The sequence below is a fragment of the Canis aureus genome, chromosome 29 (assembly GCF_053574225.1).
Source record: "Canis aureus isolate CA01 chromosome 29, VMU_Caureus_v.1.0, whole genome shotgun sequence".
Classification (NCBI taxonomy): domain Eukaryota; kingdom Metazoa; phylum Chordata; class Mammalia; order Carnivora; family Canidae; genus Canis; species Canis aureus.
In genome coordinates, this window is record NC_135639.1 from 40,406,261 (window position 1) to 40,426,217 (window position 19,957).

The 19,957-nt window shown below is 40.9% G+C and overlaps 1 protein-coding gene across 10 annotated transcripts in view; it reads left to right on the forward strand.

Moving 5' to 3' along the window:
• Positions 1-19,957, forward strand: part of VSTM4 (V-set and transmembrane domain containing 4) — a 100,613-nt gene that overhangs the window by 74,775 nt on the left and 5,881 nt on the right. For 2 of the 10 annotated variants that reach the window (XM_077878609.1, XM_077878610.1), the window contains exon 8: positions 2,238-2,411. The exons of 5 other annotated variants lie outside the window; for them this stretch is intronic. In XM_077878609.1, coding sequence (XP_077734735.1) covers positions 2,238-2,396 — 159 coding nt within the window. In that variant the 3' untranslated portion in view covers positions 2,397-2,411. Of the gene's footprint in view, positions 1-2,237; positions 2,412-11,858; positions 11,959-19,957 lie in introns of those variants that run through there. 3 more of the 10 variants (XR_013368300.1, XM_077878614.1, XM_077878615.1) reach the window with 3 other exon arrangements.

The window sequence follows — 19,957 nt, forward strand, 5'->3', positions numbered from 1 at the left end:
GTACCTCTCATTTATCCATTAAACAAAAATCAGTTGTATGCTTTTTGGGTACAGAAGGCTTCATTAAGCACTTTGGGGCCACCTGTAAAGGGATCAGAGTCAGCAGCATTTTCAAAAATAACACTGGTCTTAATCACAAGTTTTAGTTGCAGAGTTTGGTTTGTGTGTTCATTCAAGCTAGTCTGCTCCTCTCGATGGCAATTCAACATAGGACATTCTTATCTTCACAGGAAGTAGGTTGGGGCAGTTAGAGGCATTTCAGAAGGGGTCTTTGTTTTATGAAGTATCTCCAAGATACTTCTTAAGTACTTCTTAAGTACCAAAGCATCTGTTGATCATCTATGAGATGAAAAGACTTAAAATTTTCTATACCCAAATGAGACCATTTGGAAACCAGTTTATACCCATAACAATAGACAATCAAGGAAATTGCTGACTTTGAATGGGACTCTCTGGCCGGTGACTTAAAGTCAAAAATACTGGGCCTAGTATGTGTAGGTTTGTGTTAATATTAAGATTTATTTTCCAAGAAGAGCAGCATTGACCTCAGTCTCGTTTGGGTCGATATTTAGCTCTCAGATCAATAGGTCTTGATGGTAGCTGGAACTAAAGTCAATAATTACTTGTTGACTCACTTAGGCCTTAGTGGGTATTTTAGAAAAAGCTTGGAGACATCTTTACTTTGGTGCCTGGTACCAGTTGAGTGGTTTATCTCTGTTGCTATTCTATTTTGCGCCCATTTGCATAAGATGGTGCTTCCTGGAGTGGCCATGGGCCCCAGAGACCCCCAGCCTTCTTTCCAGAGTGACGTTAGCACATTCTCACCCCAAGAAGCCAAATTGCCTGCCACCTCCAGTGACTCATTGCCAAGAGGGAAAATATTTATTTATTGAGTACCTACATGTGCCAGCTCCTCTGCTTGCAGGCTCCATCTCACTCATCTCAAGTGCACGTGTGAACTCCTGGTGGGCCTTCTGGACTCTGGCAGGCAAAAATGACACATGCATTTCCTTGTATTTTCACCCTTAAAGCATGAAAGTGGGAATATTTTTGTGGGTTTCCAAGACAACATGGCATTTTGCAGGAAGTATGTACGCCAGAGACTAATAGTGTTTGGAAAGTTTAAAAGATAGGATTGAAGAAGGAAAAAAGAGATGAGAAAGGCATTTTATTTCTTATTTTTTTTAATTAATTAATTAATTTATTTGAGAGAAAGAGAGAGAGAGAGAGGGAACACAAGCAGGGAGGAAAGGCAGAAGGAGAGGGAGAAGCAGACTCCCTGCTGAGCAGGGAGCCTGATGTGGGATTAGATTCCAGGATCCTGAGATCATGACCTGTTCCAGAGGCAGATGCTTAACCAACTGAGCCACCCAGGCACCCTGAGAAAGGCATTTTAGACCTTTTATAATCAAGATACCAAAATAGAGCTCCCCTCTTTTTTTTAACAAAAACAAACACAACAGCCTGCTTTCAAAGTTACCTCATTAGAGAGTGAGGCCGAGCATGATCACACAGGGTCTCTCTGATGGACGATGTGATCTGTTTTTCCAATAACCTTAAACACTGACAATGGGTTATTGTTCCTACATCAGTGGTTCTTCCTCCTTTTGGGGGTAAGGGAGTACTTTCACAACACTCAAAATATGTGGTTTCCCTTTCAGTTGGGGGTGAGGGATTGGCACTGGCTCAAGACCCCCCTGAAGCCTTCTGGTCACCCCCACTCACTCCCCCTGCAGCAGAGTCCCCAGTACACACTCAGGGAACGCAGATACTTCCAGGAAAAGCTGTCATGGCTTCCTAGTTTCTGAAGAAACAGAGAAAGGCAGAAATGCTTTTGATTGCTTTTTACTGCCCCAGATCAGTTATTGATTTGGAGGCCAAGTGGAGGAAGAGGAAGCAGCATTTCTGTGATGTGGAGGCAAGAGCTCAGTGCTTAACAAAGAGCAAGAGGAAATAATGAATTTGAGAGGAGGGGCATCAGAAAAAGAAGAGAATGCGGACCTTTGGGTTCAGTGGGTTTTCACACACTCTTACCTCTGCGTCAGCACCCTCCTCACTGAGGACTGCTCTGTGCCTCACCCCAGAAGCTCTGTAATGAAGGCACCTAGATGTAGTATTCAGTAACTGGAAGGCTCAGGCCACCTCTCTCCTCTAAGGAGAAGAAGATCATCTCTTGTGAGCCGAAGACCGAAAAATCTGGAACGTCATGGGCTTAATTATCTAAACTTTCCCTGCAGGTCTCTTGTTTCCTGTGTGTCCTGCTCAGATCCGTCCTCACACTGCTGCCTAGAGAGTGTTCTCAGACACAGCTCAGACCTTGTCCTTCCCTATTTAATATACTCCCCAAGCTCCCCTTTGCTTTCAGGGTGAAGCCCGGCTTCCTGCGAGCTGTGTGAGTGCGGGCTGGCCCCGGGTCCCACAGGCTCTGTCCCGCTGCAGCTGCCCAACCCATCCTCCCGCAGGGCTGCTGCTCCCCTCCTGGCCCACCCACTACCCACAGAGCCACAAGGGGGGTCCCGCGGGCATCAGCTGTGCTCCACACGCCAGGGAGCTCCCCATCACCACCCCCTCACAGCACTTTACAGCCCTGTTATTTCTGAGCCCTCCCGGCATCAGTGTCCTCCTTCTGGGGGTGAACATGGGGCTGTGCTGCCACCCCAGCTCACGGCTTTGCTGCACACCTCCTCCCCAGGTGGTTGCACCACCACCGCTCCGGGATGTTGGCTGTCTCCACCATGGTCAGATTGCCGGACACAGTCAGCACTGGCACAGGTGCACCAGCCACACATGCAGCCCCTCCATTCCCTTGCTTGGGTCGTCAAGGCAGTTCCAAACGGATTCTTCTGACTCTTTATGGAGCATTTCCCTGCAGGCTCCACACCACCCCATTCCACCAGAGTGTACACACAGTGCGGATTCCTGGCCCCCACACCACGTGGGAGAGCCCTGCCTCAGGGACCGGCTATGCCATTCAGAATCTAGGTGCCTTCTGCCTCACCCTCACATGCAGTGGAGACTATGACTCCTCGGCGTGGCCCAGCTTGTCCATGTCCCCTTGCTCATTGCCACAGATGGCTCATATGCCTAACACCTCCCCATCCATCTGACTTTGCTTGGGGCATTCACAGCACCTTACCTATATTTGAGCACTTCCCACACCACACTGAAGTCCTGTGTAGCTGCCCGATTTCACTTTCTCCTCTGCTAGAACCAGGCTGTTCCTTCTTACAGAGTGACTTCACATTCCTTAGACTATGAAGGCTCTACGTTATAGACACCTTAGATGGTAGACACAGTAGGGGCCATTTCTTTAAATTGTGCTCAAGTGCACATCACATAAAATTCACCATCTTAACCATTTTGAAGTGTACAGTTCAGTAGTGCTAAGTACCTTCACATTGCTCTGTAAACCATCTCCAGAACTTTTCATCTTGCAAAACTCTGTACTCAATAAATAGCACTCCTGCTTCCCTCGCCTCTGAAACCCACCCCTCTACTTCCTGTCTTTATAAATCTCACTACTCTAGGAACCTCGTGCAAGTGGAATCACGTAGTAGTTATCTTTCTGTGACTGGCTTATTTCATTTAGCATAACATTGTCAAGGATCATCCATGTTGCTATAGGGGTCAGAATTTCTCTTTTTTTCAGGGCTGAGTAGTATTTCCTTGAATGTATATACCACATTCTGCTTATCCATTCATCTGTCCATAGATGTTTGAGTGACTTCCACATTAGCTATTGTGAATGATAACTGTTGTGAATGTGGATGTGCAAATATGTTTTTGAGTTCTCGATTTCAGTTTTTGGGTATATACCTAGAAGTGGGTTTTCTGAGCCATATGGTAGTTCTATTTTTAATTTTTTGAGGAACTACCATACTGTTTTCCATCACAACTGCCATTTTACATTCCCACCTTTAGTGCACAAGGACTCAATTTCTCTATATCCTTGCCAACACTATTTTCTGTCTTTTTGAGAGTAGCCATCTTAATGGATGTGAGATGCTATCTCATGGTAGTTTTAATTTGCACTTCCCTAACAATTAAGGATGTTGAACATCTTTTTATGTTCTTGTTGGCCATTTGTATAGCTTCTTTGGAGAAATGTCTATTTAAGTTTTTTCCTATTTTTTAAAATCAGGTTGTTTGTTTTGTTGTTGTTGAGTTGTAGAAGCTCTTTATATATTCTGGATATTAACTTCTTATTAGATACATAATTTGCAGATATTTTCACCAATTCTGTAGATTGCCTTTGCCCTTTGTTGATTGTCCTTGATGCATAATAGTTTTAAATTTTTATTAGTTTTAAAATCATCAGGGACTTGCCCTCTTCATCACTGTGTCCCAAGTAGAGGAGCTGGAACTTGCAGAATGCTTGTGGGATGAATGAACAATTGAGGACAGAGATCTGGGACTAGAGCTCTAAGTCCTCACTGCTCAAAGTGTAGTCCATGGACTAACAGCCTGGGCATCCCCTGGGAGCTTGTTGGAAAAATAGAAGCTCAGGCCCCACCCTAGATCTACTGAGTGAGAATTTGCAATTCAGCAAGATCCCAGATGAGTCTGATGAACATGAATGCTTGAGAGTGTGGCTCTGAATAACTCATCAGACTCAGTAGCCCACTCTGGCTGGGTCATTGATGACAAGACAGAGCCCCTCATATCTGGAGAAGATGATTTTACATTTTAATAAAGAGTTCAGCCATTTGGGAGAATGGTGGTTTTCTTATTTATCAACAAAGAGAACATTAAACATGAGAATCTGCTTCTAAAGCATACAGTGACTTTCCTTCATTCCTGAGGACCTTTCTTGGGCAGCTTCTCCCTGTGATCTCCTAGGCCCTCTGTCAGTAGAGAGTTCTGACATGTGGGGAGTGGCTCTGCCCGCCTGGGATTCCCTCGAGCTGAAAGTCTGCAGTACACTTGCCTCCTCCCCTGAACTCTGAAAGATCTGGGTGCTCCGAATGGACATAAAGTATGTGGCTCATTGTATCATAGCTGAGAGGGAGCTTGTCTTAGGAATGGGCCTTCCATTGAGTGGTCAGCCCAGGATCCACATGCCTCAAGGGCTTTGTCCGGTGTTTCCCTGGTCTCAAGAAAGAAGCCCCTTTTCCCAGCCTTATTTCACTATTGAGAATATCCTGCCAAGACCAGAAAGAGTTTCTCTCTGATCTGTAGCAGAACAGGGCTTGGAGGCACATTAGGCACCAGTGATAGAATTCTGAGAGGATTTTAATAATAACCCAAATCCCAGCAAAATTATTTCCAGAGGACATGCATTTCAGGTTTCTTGAAGGATGTTTATAATTAGCCGGAGAATTTCTCTTGTTGTCGCTAATGTGCTAGAACTGGTTTCAGTTAAATTTTACATCAAAAGGATATATTAACCTGCATAAAATATGTTCATAATCTCGATTTAAAATTAAAAAGAAGAAAAAAACCCCACAATCACTTGTACAATATATTGCCCCAAGTAAAAGCCTTGGGAAAAAAACAAAAACTTTGCTGGTACCACGCTAGTACCATTTTTACAGAGATAAAAATTCTATGCCCCCCTCGGTACACATGCGCATCCCATTATTGTCACGGGGAGTTATGTATGTTGACTGGAGGGAAAAATAGATACTGAGCATTGGAAAGGATGAGAAAAGGGGAAGCAGAAGTCATTTGGTTTCATGGATTCCCTCCAGTCTGGGGAGTGCGGGCGGTGGGATGCGAGCATTGGGGAGGTGCAAGCAGACCCTACCGCCACCCCCGCCCCAAGTGGAGGTGGGATTGTATTAGTTTTGTGTTAGGGACTGGTAACTCTGTCATAGGGCCGGCACCTCCGGGGGTGCCATGAGGTCAGTGCTGAGGCCCTTGGCTGCCGAGTGCCGTCCACAAACAGCTACCAGGTTGGATGCTTCTCTGTTGTGTCAGGCCCATGGAGTTGGCTTGAGGTTCTGTATTCCCCATGGGCCAAGTGAAGCTCTTACTCTCCAGGTGTCTTTTAAGACTGGTCATGCCTGAAGCTCTAATGAGGACCCCCTTTGAGGAATTCAATATGGGGAGACAGTGGAGATCCTACTCCAGAAGTGCTGTGGGAGGAGTCTGCCTCACCCCATTTTAGGAGGATAATGTGACTTTGTACTTTGAAGAGGAAGGTGACTTGGAATTGACCACCACAGGACCATGTTCCCATTTCCTGTGTCATTGATTCATTCATATCACTTTGCAGTCTTCCACTAGTTATTCATTCCTCACACATTTATGGAGGGCCAGCAGGCGGTGCAAGATGCTGTGGGGACAGGAGCACGAGCCTTAGAATCTCCTGATGGAGGTGAACAGGTGGCAGAGAGGTAGGCTGGGCCAGAGCTTGGCCGAGGCCAGACCAGGCCTGGTGGTCCTGCAGGTCTAGCCCCATGAGTGACCCTACCAAGTTGCACAGGCCCATCCTGCCCCTGGGGGCCCTGGAGAGGCCTCTCTGGGAAGGGCCATCCTCCTTTGTCTGCAGGGAATGTCCCTCTAGAGTGGTATCTTGTTTTCCAGCTCAGCTCAGCTGATTTGCTGCTTTTATTGGGCACTTCATTGTTGGGATCATTGCACTGCTGGGAAATTTTTTTTTAACTTTTACACTCTATTTTATTTTTGTAATCTCATGGAATATCATTTGTGTTCACATTCGATTTTTTTATAAAAAAAATTTCATTTAAAACCTCAGTTTTGAGTGCAGAACATTTCAGAATTGTTATTAAAAGACTTTTTCAATCTCAAGTAGAGAATATTAGAAATGAAGTGCCATTTTGGAAAAAAAAAGGAAAAAAAAAAGAAAAAAGTCATCACTGTATCTGTGACATCGAGCTAAGTATTCACAATATCCAGAAGAAAATCTTGATGTGAAGTTCTGAGTTCATGACAAACTAATGGAACATTTAAGGGATTTTATGCTCCTAGCCAGGCTTAATTCTAATTTATTATTATGACTCCCAAAAGCTGAATTTATAAATTCCAACAAGCACATGTGATGTCCAAAAGGCAAGAAGACAGCCTCATGAATGTATGACTAGAGCACACATAGAAAGATGAAGATTGCAAACTCTGAATTCAATCATGTGTGCCATTGCTCACATTACATATGAATTCAGGTGTGCCAGCATACTGCTGTTATTTTATGTTTGGTCTTAATGCTTGGTGTGTGCCCTGTATATTGTGTCCATGACATAATGCTAGTGATGGTGGTGATGATGGTGATGTGATGAAGCTGGTGATGACAGTGATGACACACATACTTCACTTCCATGGCACTCCGCATGCAGACAGTATCCTGGTGCTGGTCAGTAGGAATGCTGGGACAACCTGACCTAAGCATTGCTATTGTCTCTTGTTTCCCAAATGAGGCAGGGAGCCACAGGGAGGTAAGTAGCAGCACAAGCTTCCCCACCAGGTGGTGGCAGTGCAGGGTCTGGTTGGGCACTTGGCCTCAGGTCCCTGTTCCTCCCCACCCGGCTCTCCCCGGGCTCCGCTGTGTCTCACAGAAAGCACTCAGCAAAGTCCTAGTCTACCAAGTCTTGACCTCACTGGATGAGTATTTGTATAATGAAAGTTGCAATGGTGATTCTAAGTGGCGTGCAGGAGTGGGGCTGGCAGTTCACAATATCCATTTGTTAAGATAGAAAGTGAAATTCCTTGCATTGACTCTCATTTCTCTGCAGTTGCCAAATCCCTATTTGGCTTATATTCTTTAAACAGTTTTCTGTGTATGTACAAATTCATATCCATCTCTGTCTATTCCCAAAGTGTATGCACAGTCAACCCACAATCAGTATAGGTCATGCCTACAAATTATGACAAATAATTTCTGTGTGCCAACTTCCCCCAAAACGATAGTGGTCTTTTTTTTTTCTTTTCTTTTCTTTTTTTTTCGATAGTGATCTTAAACAGAATGTTTACAATTAAATTGTTTTCTCATTCACAATTCATCAGGCTCATATTTCTATGTCACTACATAGAGATCCATTCCATTCTTGTAATAACTGCAAAGTGTCACAGTATCATCATTTCTTTCATCTGTCTATCTATCTATCTATCTATCTGATATCATCATAGGTCTATATTTTAATCTATGAAGTTGAAAGCCTTAGGCAGACTTACATGATTCCAAGCAGTAGAACCTGGGTATCTTTCTTCTTGGTAGAATGTCCTAAAGGAAATTCTAGATAGGCCAAAAGAGAAAAAAGTCCCATGGTTCTGCTCATGATTTCCAAGAGCATCCCCTCCCTGTATTCCTGAGGCCCAGGATATTCAAAGGAAGGTTTTTAATGCAGTGCCAGACTGGTTTTCTTTCATTTTTGTCCTAAACTCATTCAGTCATTCATGTAAAAATTTACACTGAGTTTCTTCTGTGTGCCGGGTAGCACCTGAGTTGGGCACCTTCCTAGAAGCTAAGTTAGAGCCAGTGGTGTGATCCAGCCCATTTCTGTCCACTAGAGAGAACTAATCTCTTTGGCATCATAAAATTTACACATGTAAGTCAGCCAGTGCTATAAACCAGAATTTTTTTCTTGGAGAACTAATTGCTCACAATTTCCCAGCACACTACTCTGGATGTAGCAGTGAATGTTTGACAAAGTTGCTGCTTTCACGGAGATCAGTGATGCAGTTAGAGGCTAGCTCTAGCACCAGCTCCACCACATACTAGTTGTTGACCTCAAGCTTGCCATTTCTCTGCCTCTGTTTCTATATGTGTAAAATGAGGATGATAGTAAGAGGACTTTCTGTGTAGAGTTGTCAGTACACTAAGTAAGCATTAGGTGCTATGATTACATTCTTGTGGTTAAAGGCAAAAGTAATCAAATGGATAGTACTTTATAATTCCAAGGTGTGACACATGCTCTGCAGAACAGTACTGCAGAGCAGAAGAGCCAGGGAGAGACTGTGTTTGATGGGGAGGGAGCCTCCTTGGAGCAAAGGCCCAATAAAGTGAGAGAGCAAGCCACACTGCTATTTGGGGGAAGAACATTCCAGGCAGAGAGCAGAGCCTGAACTAAAGCCTTGAGGTGAGCCCTGAACAAGGAATACTGTATAGATGTGTCTAACACATACCAGGAGACCAGGGGCTGAAGCATTGGTCAGGAAGGGGGATGTGTGGTGTGAACAGAGGTCAGAGGAGTCCTGGGGAAAAATCATGAAGGATCAGTATCCTGATAGGGACTCTAGATTTTATTCTAAGTGTGATAAGAAAACATTGGAGAATTTTATGCTGAGCAGTGAGTGGGTTGACATCATTTTAGAAGGATTAACTTTACCACTGTGAAAAAAAAATATAGATATACATCTGTCTCACTGGACTTATTTGGCACTGGCCTGAGGTCCAGTGGTATCCATCAGAATCTACCGTGTGATGTCTTCTAAATGAACTGAGTGTCTTCTCTCTGCCTCTCAGTATTTCAAAGGGACCAATTGTCAAAACAACCCTTGTCTGTACTCTATAATAAAAAATTATAGTAATAGTAATAATAATAATAATAGTTGAGCACTTGTGTAGCATTTACCATTTACCCACCAGGTAATTTTCTAAGTGCATTACATATATTAATGCATTTAGTCCTCAAAATATCCCTGTGGTATAGGTACTATTATGCGTCTCACTTTACAGATGAGGAAATTATGCACAGAGAAGCTAAGAAACTTGCCCAAGGTCACACACGTGGCAAATGGCGGTCTTTCTGTCTCTGAGAATCTATGCTCATTTAAGCACCACCATCACTAGCATTGTGTCACGGACACAATATAGTGGTATTTAAACCACTAGACAGACCCTTGAACCCCAGACACCCAATAAGTCAGAGTGTTAAAGATTGCAGCTGATTGGAGGACTGAGTGTTCAAAATTGAAGATTCTCAGAGTGGGCTCCTACATAGAAGGAGATAGCCAAATACTCTCTTTTTCTAAACATAAATATTCTTTTGAATAATATTGCCAGTAAAAGTACTTTTGGAAGGAAGCTGGGAAAACATATGTCTATGGTCCATGGGGAAGAGAAAATGCGTGTCTGTATTAGATCATGGAGCTAATCAACACTATCACTGTGCCACTATGAAAAGTTTCATGTGTCAGAACCCTCCCCAAGGGCTTTATCTATAATCACATTTTAGCTTCCAAACATACATTGGTGAAACCTAGAGACCTCCATCTGTCTGATGACTTGTAAAGCCTTGGGCCTTTTCTGTGCATGGCTTTAGCAGGTTCTATAGCTGGTTACCTCTGTGTATCCTCAGAGCAATTAGCCAGGGGCATGTGACTTACCATCATGTCATATTCATTCTGGGAATGCGCTTTGCTAAACATCTTTTGAATTCTCCAGAGTCAAGAACATGATGTGAATTTGCTCTGCTCAAGGATTCCAAGTGACTTCATCCAACCCACTGTGCCAAAAACCTGGATACAACTTTGAAATCTTAATCTCCATCCAAAACTTCTCTCCTGAGTTCCAGATCCCTTCTAATTCTTCCAAAGTCATAGGGAACACTGTTTCATTGGCCATCGGTTACTGAATAATCATGTGAAAGCCAGGCATGGGGTAGGAATTTGGGTAGACATAATCCCACAGTCAATAGATGTCTGAAGCAACAGAGGAAGTGAGCATTTTGTGCCTTAGAAAGTACCTGTGCCCCCCTCTGTGATGACCAAGGGTCCTGATTTCTAAACCCTGGCTCAGAGTATTAAAAGGCACCTTTGTCAGCAGTCACAGCTGCATGCTGGATTTGGGATGTGCAACTGAATTCTAGCCCTCACCTCTGAGTGAGGATTCTGGTATCAGTTTTGCTACTGAAGCCAGAGGTCCTAGAGGACCAGTGATTTTACCTCCAAGGAGATCGTGAGTAGATCTGGCATGTGGCTCCAGCACTTACCTTAAAAATTCGCCTGGCCTTTTCCAGTTCTGCATTTTCACACTTAGCTTCCTATTTCTACCTGTTCAGTGGGCATCTCTGATCAAGAGTCTGTTACCAGGGGGCCTGGTGTCTCAGTTGGTTAAGCCTTTGACTCTCAATTTTGGCTCAGGTCATGATCTCAGGGTAGTGGGGTCGAGCCCCTCATTGGGCTGTGCACTCATGTGGAGTCTGCTTGTCTCTCTCCCTCTGCTCTTCCTACTACTCTCACTCTCTCTTTCTCTCAAATAAATAAATAAATAAAATCTTTAAAAAAAAAAAAAGTCTTTTGCCTGGCCAAAGCAGAGTATGCCAGTCGGCAGACCTGTGGAACTCAAAATTAAGTCAAGTTCATATCCAAGGCATGTTGATTCCAACAGGTCCAGTAAGAGCCATGACATAGTTTTCTTTCCCGAGTTTGGACCTATGGATACCCATTGAGGGCCCTCTGTCAACTAGAGCTTCACTGATTGCACAGCCTCCACCTCTTTCGTGGCTATAGTCATATGTGTGTGGGCATTGTGAGGGGAAAATTTGTTTTACTAGGTACTCCTCTGTGGAATAAAAATGAGCACTTATCTTGAAGGGGGAAGAGGAAGTCTGCCCTCGATAATATGTAATTCTCTCTTGGGTAAATAGATTCCTGATAGTGCAACTTGGTAGAACTGCAATCACATTTTTAACTCTAAGGTGACGTTAGCATAAACATCCCCATGTCCTAGTTATTGATCTTTTGCTCAGATAACGCTATTACCCAATTGAACTTATGACATTGGAGAACTTGCAGTGGCTGCAATTCCATTTTTCTCTTATTCTTGCAACTTAATTCAGCACGCACCTCCAGCTGTGATAGCTATAAAAAAAAAAAGGTGGTTTTTGCAGCAGTCTGCATAGAATATTAAATCAACCTCTCTTTCCTTCTGTCTTTCCTTTCTCCCTCTCTCCTGGTAGGAGTGTTACATTTTGGCTTGGATCCTGGAAGCACACCTACCAAATGAAATACTCAGAAACTACCAGTTAGGAGCCTGAAGTGTGGTATGTGCCCAAAGAGGTACACAATTTCTGAATTCCTGGGGTTTGACTTCTCTAGTCTTAGCCATATCAAGTAAACCCTTCCCCATACACTCACTTTCCATACCCTTCCCCATACACTCATTTTCCATAGTGAAAACTCTAGAACTGGGGGACCTTAAATGAGAAGCAGGAGGTCCAACCTGGAGGTTATCATCTGCTGTTGAGTGTCTCACCACTGGCGGAACAGAAGGATGGGCCACAGAAGACTTGGCATTTCACTGCATACTGACCTTGTTACACCTAGAGTCCAGAAGTGATAATGCTTTCTGAATCCTTCTGAGGGAAAGTTATGCTCTGTGGGAACTTAATCCGACTCTGGCAGTGGAGTAAAAGTCTAGGATCTAGGAGGTCCTTGAGGACAGTGGAAGCATACAGCTGATGTTTGAACTAAGGTCCAAATTACTCCTATACTCATGCTCTGCAGTCAGCCATGGGATAATGGCCTAAGGGCCAATCTCCTTGCCTCCTCTGAATGAACATTTCCACCAACTGAGAGAAGAGTCTTTCAAAATTCCATTCCAGTCTCTCTTTGATGCCATCGATGTATGTCTATATGTGAACTTCCATCCCTTCTTGCTTATCGAATCCCCTTCCAGGCTAAGGAATGGATTCTCCCTGGCTGGGAGGAAATGTATCAATAGTAAGATTACAGGTACGTAAAACAAAGAGGTTTAGAACAGAAGAGATCCCAAGCAGTGGTAAACACAAATGCCAGGCCCTTACTGGAGAAATAGAGGAACTGACCAAGAATCTCTGCAGGCTGAGAGGGAAACCAAATAGTCCTGTGAAAGAAGAAATAGGGAAGTTGTTGCTCATGTGTTTGGAAAGTTCTAGGGCTTTTGCTAAAGGACCCTGTCAAACCTTCCCAGCCATTGGTCCACTTTCCCTCCTTTCCGTTTCTTCTTGCTCCTGCTCGCCAATGAATACAGCAACATCAGACATAAGTGTCTGAGGCCTAGAAATCCTGCTTCTAGGAGTTTCCTTCATGTCTGAGTGCAGTCTGAAGCACTTGCAAGAGTGTGAACAGCCAGTTCGAGATCATTGAAGTTTGCACCCTTGGGTGCCCATAAGTACACTTGTGAATGAGTAGGAATGGGGTCTTGAAGAGCGCCGTTTTAAGGGCCAGCAGCTGGCAGGGAACTGACAGAAGTGCTTCTCAATTCATCCTTAGAGACTCCCTTACTGTGCTCCAGTTTTCGAACTGCCGAAGACACTAGGAGTGATTCCTTAGCTTATGCCCAGGACACCTTCAAATGGTCAAGATCACAGTCATCACCAGAAATATGGGTGTGGCCCTGCTGCAGGGTCCTCACCCTGGCTGTACCCTATCAAATCATCCACTTTAACCTTTACATTCTGCTCTTGGTTTCTGGTTTTACTACCAGTTCTATAGTTTTACCAATAATTAATTACTCCAAACAATTTCTCTAAGCTACTTCCCACCCGAACCTTCCACTAAAGCATCAGTGCTGTAAAAAGGCGGCGTGGTGAGAACTGGTGAGGAGTCTGCATTTACCCCCTTTCGTTGGCCATTAGGAATTTATTTCCAGTTAAACAAGCTGGGAAATGTAATTAAGCACATGGTTGATGGTGACAGCCAAGTGTGCATGCCAGAAAAACAATAGGTTCTTTAAAGGTGCCAAGGACCAATATTATGCATCTTCTGTTGGAAACTGTATACACTTCACAATTCAGAGCCTCCTGTGTGCTGCCTCATATCTTCAATCAAATTATTATATCCCAGAAATATGCATAAGGGAAATGATTCTACACATTTTATGGTGGGTTGTTGCTTGTAGCAGTAATTGAAGTACCTTTCCACTTATGAAAGTACTAATTTTATTTATTTTTATTGCTTTTCTAGATGCAATTATTTATTTAGTGTGCTTTGGCTTTATTGAATTATGTTTACTATAGGAACATCATAAAAATGTATGAAAACAACACATCAGCCCAGCCAGCCTGGTGACCTGTATTGAGAAAGCTAGTGTTATTTTTCATATCCAAACATAATGGAATAAGTTAAGAATAAACAGATAATCTACACTAGAAAACAATGCAATTGCAAGGTAATGTAATAAAACACCTGGACAATATGATTTCATAAATCCTGGTTTAAAATTTACATGAGTTGGGTTTTGTGTGCTTATTTGAGGACACATGGCATTTCTAAATGGAATCATTATAATGTGAAATGCAATTAAACTGAAAGGCAAGATGTAAACAGGATTTTTGTTGGCTTGGAATATATGGACAAATAAGAAGCAGTGTAAAGACTTTTGATGTTGAAAGAGAAACAGGAGGCTCTCATCCCTCTAAATGTCCTTTGAAATTTAAAATGGGCTAATTCATGAAGGTCGCTTGGCCATAGCCTCTGATCAGTAGGTACTGGCTATAGGAGTTTAGGTCCTCTCTTTGTCTCTTGCTCCCTGTCTCTATTCTGATGCTCCATTTCAGAAGTAAAAAGGCTTTTTGCTTTAAGCATTCTTTTTAAGAAACTTAAATCGAATACTAATGATTTACTCGTCCTGAATCTTGACAAGATAACCAAAGTGGAAGCACAAAAAAGAAAAAAAATTAAAACAACACAATCAAAGCCAAGAAACAAAAATGAAAAGTATGCTGCCTAAATGAAAGTCATGTGTCTTTAATGACTCTAAAACAGTGGCTGACTTTTATTTTTCTGATTATGACTTAAAATTAATTAATGTGATGTTTAAACACATGTGCCTACTAGAAAATGTAAAAGGTATCAACAAATGTACACACTAAATTGTGGGTCTCCCTTCTGCCATCCAGTTTACATCATGGATACCAGGTGCTTGATTTTCCAAGCAGGCTCCAAGGGCTTTCAAAGCATATAGAATATATACACATGTATTTACACAAATGATAGTAAAACATACAGTAGATGTATGGGTCCATCATTCTTTTTAAAGACTCCACAGTATACCCCATGGTATGAATACACGGTCTCCCACTAATGTTCATTGAAGTGTTTCCAGATTTTTGCTTGTAACAATAAACACCTCCACTAACAATATACAAAAAGACCTGTTTCTTGTGTTTCTTTTGGCAACCATTCTTTTTTAATGTTTGTTGATGTGAAAGACAAAAAGTGACATCTGATTTTAAATTGTCATTCTCTTACTACTGGAGGTCGAATCTCATTTGTATGTGTAAGAGCCTTTGTAACTTACTTTCCTGTGAACTATCTGGTCCTATTTGTTGTACTTTAATTTTCTAATGGGTTATTGGCCATTATCTTTGTTGAATTGTAAGGCCCTTTGATATGAGTTGTAAATCTTTTCATTTTTATCCGTTGTCCTTTGACTTTATTTAGAGAATATTTTTGCCATCTATGGTATGCAGATGTACATATCTTTATATTCATTTACATATTCATTTTGTATCAATCTTGGATTATTCTGTAAAGTACCTTCTGTACACTGAGTTGTTTTTTTTTTTTTACACTGTGAGGTTTTTATGTTTTAGTTTTTTTTTTTTACCCTGAGTTTTTAATTTAATTTTTTAATTTTTTAATTTTTTAAAAGATTTTATTTATTTATTCATGAGAGACAGAGAGAGAGGCAGAGACACAGGCAGAGGGAGAAGCAGGCCCCATGCAGGGAACCCGATGTGGGACTCGATGTGGGACTCGATCCTGGGTCTCCAGAGTCACGCCCGGGGCTGAAGGCGGCGCTAAACCACTGAGCCACTGAGAGTTTTTTAAACAAGTGTCCCCACACATTATTCTAGTACTATGAATTTATTTTCCACATTAAAAATTTTAATTTATCTGGAATTTGGTGTAAAGAATGATGTAGGGATATGATTTTCTTTTTCAAGTGGCTACCCAAGTGTCCTAACAGTATTTATTGAAAAATAGTATTTTATTTTACTATTCTGGGTTAATTTCTGGACTTTCTCATCAGTGTCACTGACAGGTGTATCCCTTTGACAGTACCATTCAAATTCTGTCTTTTAATTTTGTTAATTGTTTCTTTTGCTTTTTAGCTTTTCAGTTTTATGTAGTACCATTTGTTAATTTTTTTCTTTGTTATTTGTGCTTTTGATGTTATTACCAAAAAATATTATTTATAAGACCAATATCAGTGAGCTTCTCCCACATGTTTTCTTCTAGGACTTCTGTGGTTTCAGATATTTTGTTTAAGTCTTTGATACATTTCAAATTATTTTTTTGTGAGTGAGATAGTGGTCCAATTTCATTATTCTGCATGTGTTTCTCCAAATTTCCCACCACCATTTGTTGAAGAGACTATCCTTTTACTATTGAGTGTTCGTGGCTCCCTTGTCAAATATTAATTGACCGTATATGCTACGGTTTTTCAGTTGTCTAATGTGTCTGTATTTGTGCCAGCACTCTCATGTTTTTAGTACTGTGGCTTTGTACTATAGTTTGAAATCCAGAAGCATAATACCACTGGCTTTGTTATTTTTTTTCTCAGGATTGCTTTGGCTATTTAGGGTCTTTTGTGGTTCCACACGAATTTTGGGATTGTCTCTTTTATTTCTGTGAGGAATGCCTTTGGTATTTTGATGGGGATTATGTTGAATCTGTAGATGGCTTTGGGTAGTATGGACATCTCAGCAATATTAATTATTCCAATCCATGAACATGGGATATCTTTCTCTTTGTGTCTTCTTCAGTTTCTTTCAGCAAAGTTTTGTGGTTTTCATTGTATAAATCTTTCACTTCATTGGTTAAATTTATTCCTAAGTATCTTTTTATGCTGTATTGAATGGGTTCATTTTCTTTTTGTTTTTCAGGTGCTTCATCTTTAGTGTAAAGGAGTGCAGTTAATTTCTATATGTTGGGCGATGCCTGGGTGTCTCAGCAGTTGGGTGCCTGCCTTCGGCCCAGGGTGTGATCCTGGAGTCCCAGGATTGAGTCCTACACTGGGTTCCCTGCATGGAGCCTGCTTCTCCCTCTGCCTATGCCTCTGTGTGTGTCTCTCATGAATAAATAAATACAATCTTAAAAAAAAAGATTTTATTTTATTTTATTTATTTATTCATGAGAGACAGAGATAGAGAGAGGCAGAGACACAGGCAGAGGGAGAAGCAGGCTCCATGCAGGGAACCCGATGTGGGACTCGATCCCGGGACTCCAGGATCACACCCTGGGCGGAAGGCAGGAACTCAACCGCTGAGACACCCAGGCATCCCCAAATAAATAAAATATTAAAAAAAAAATTTCTATATGTTGGTTTTGTGTCCTACCATGTTACTGGAATAGATTTTTACTAATTCTTTGGGATTTTCTATATATAGGAACCATATCATCAGCAAATAGTAACAGTTTTGCTTCTTCCTTTCTGATTTGAATGCCTTTCATTTCTTTGTCTTGCTTAATTGCTCTATCTAGGACTTCCAATATTATATTGAATAGGAGCGGTGAGAGTGGGCATCCTTGCCTTGTTCCTGATCTCGGAGGGAAACACTTTCAATTTCTCTCCATTAAGTATAATGTTAGCTGTGATTTGTCATATGTGTTGCTTATTATGTTGAAGTATGTTACTTCTATAACTAGTCTTAAAGGTTTTTGTCATGAAAGGATATTGTATTTTGCCAGATGCCTTTTCTGTATCTACTGAGATGATCGTGTAACTTTTTATCTTTCATTTTATTAATGTGGTGGATTACATTTATTGATTTGTGTATGTTGGGCCATCCTTGCATCTCAAGGATAAATCCCACTTGGTCTTGGTGTGTAATCCTTTTAATATGTTCACGAATTCGATTTGCTAACATCGTTTTGAGAATTTTTGCATCTATATTCATCAGGGATATTGGTCTATAATTTTCTTTTCTTGTGGTACCCCTGCCTGGTTTTTGTATCAAAGTGATGATGGCCTCATAGGATGAGTTTGGGAGTGTTTCCTCCTCCTTGATACTTTAAAGGGGTTTGAAGAGGGCTGATATTAATTGTTCTTTACATGTTTGGTAGAATTTTCCCATGAAGCTGTCTGGTCTTGAAGTTTCTTGTATTGGGAGTTTTCTTATTACTGTTTCAATCTCTTTACAGTTAGAACAATGTCTCTTTCGCTTTTCTATTTCCTCCTGATTAAGTCTTCTTAGGTTATGTGTTTCTAAACACTTCTTCTCAATTATTAAATTTGTTGGCATATAATTTTTCATAGTAGTTTCATGATTCTGTGTATTTCTGTAGTATCTGTTCTAAGATCTTCCCTTTCATTTCTAAATTTTATTTGAATTTTCTCTATTTTTCTAACTTGAGATTTGTTGATTTTGTTTATCTTTTCAAAGAACCAGCTCTTAGTTTCCCTGATCCTTTCTATTATTTTTCTGTTTTCTAGTTCATTTATTTCCACTCTGATCCTTACTCTTTTCCTCCTTTCTGTTAACTTTGGGCTCAGTTTGTTTTCCTTTTGTAGTTCCTTATGGTGTAAAATTAGGTTGTTTGAGATCTTCCTAATTTCTTAATATATGCACTTATTGTCATAAACATTCCTCTCAGAACTGCTTTTGATATATCTCACAAAAATTGATGTTATATTTTCATTTGTTTTGAGATAATTTTTCATTTCTCTTTTGACTCTTCTTTGATCCCATGGTTGTTTAGAAATGTGTTGTTTAGTTTCCAAATATTTTTAGATCTTCTCACTTTCCTCTTATTGATATCTAGTTTTATACCATGTAGTCCAAGAAGATACTTGTTATGATTTCAGTCTTCTTACTTTTCCTAAGATTAGTTTTGTGGACTGACATAATCTATCCTGGAGAATGTTCCATACACTTGAGAAAATGTGCATTCTGCTGCTATTGGGAGGAATATTCTTTTTTTAAAATATTTTATTTATTTATTCATGAGAGACACAGAGAGAGAGAGAGAGAGAGGCAGAGACACATGTGGCAGAGGGAGAAGCAGGCTCCATGTAAGGAGCCCGATGTGGGACTCGATCCTGGGACTCCAGGATCACACCTGGACTGAAGGTGACACTAAACCACTGAGCCACCAGGGCTGCCCAGGGTGGATATTCTATATGTGTTGGTTAAATCCATTTGTACTAAAATAGTTGCAATTTCAACATTTCCTTGTTGATTTTCTGTTCAAATGATCTATCCATTGCTGAAAGTGGGGCATTGAAATCCCCCACAATTATTGTATTGTCTATTTCTGCCTTATGATCTTTTATTAATTGCTTAACTTCTTTTATTAATGACTTAATATATAATATACCCATATGCTTAAGTAATACTAATTACTTAATATAATTAATATATACTTAATTCATTCCTTAGTTGTTGGAGCATATATATCTACTATTGTTATATCTGCTTGATGTATCAACCCCTTTATTATTATAACCTTTGACTCTGGTTACTCTTTTTGACTTGAAGTCTATTTTGTCTGATACAAGTATAGCTATGCCTAATTTTTCATTTCTGCTTGCTTGGAATACCATCTTACATTTTTTCACTTTAAACCTATGTGTGTCTTTAGAGCTGAAATGAGTCTCTTGTAGGCAGCATACAGTTGGGTCTTATTTTTTTATCTATCCAGGCACTTGTGCCTTTGATTGGTGAGTTCAGTCCATTTACATTTAGGGTGATCATTGATAATCAAATATTTACTACTGCTATTTTATATTTTGCCTCCTGGTTACTTTGTCTCTCCATTGTTTCTTTTTCCTCCTGTTTCTATCTACTTTTGTTAAGTTGGTGGTTTTTCATGTCACTGGCATAGTCTCCTCCCATCCCCATCCCCTTTTTTTAGTTTTGTGTCTATGCTTTAGATATTTGCTTTGTGGTTGCCATGAGGTATACACAAACCATTTCATAGATAAAATAGTCCTTTTCCTGCTGATAGCAGTTTATCTTCATTTGCCTCTAAAGGTTCCATTCTTTTACTCTTCCCCTTTTATATTTTGATGTCACAAATGATCTCTTTGATACTGTGGATTTGTTACCAAGTTGTAATAACTATAGTT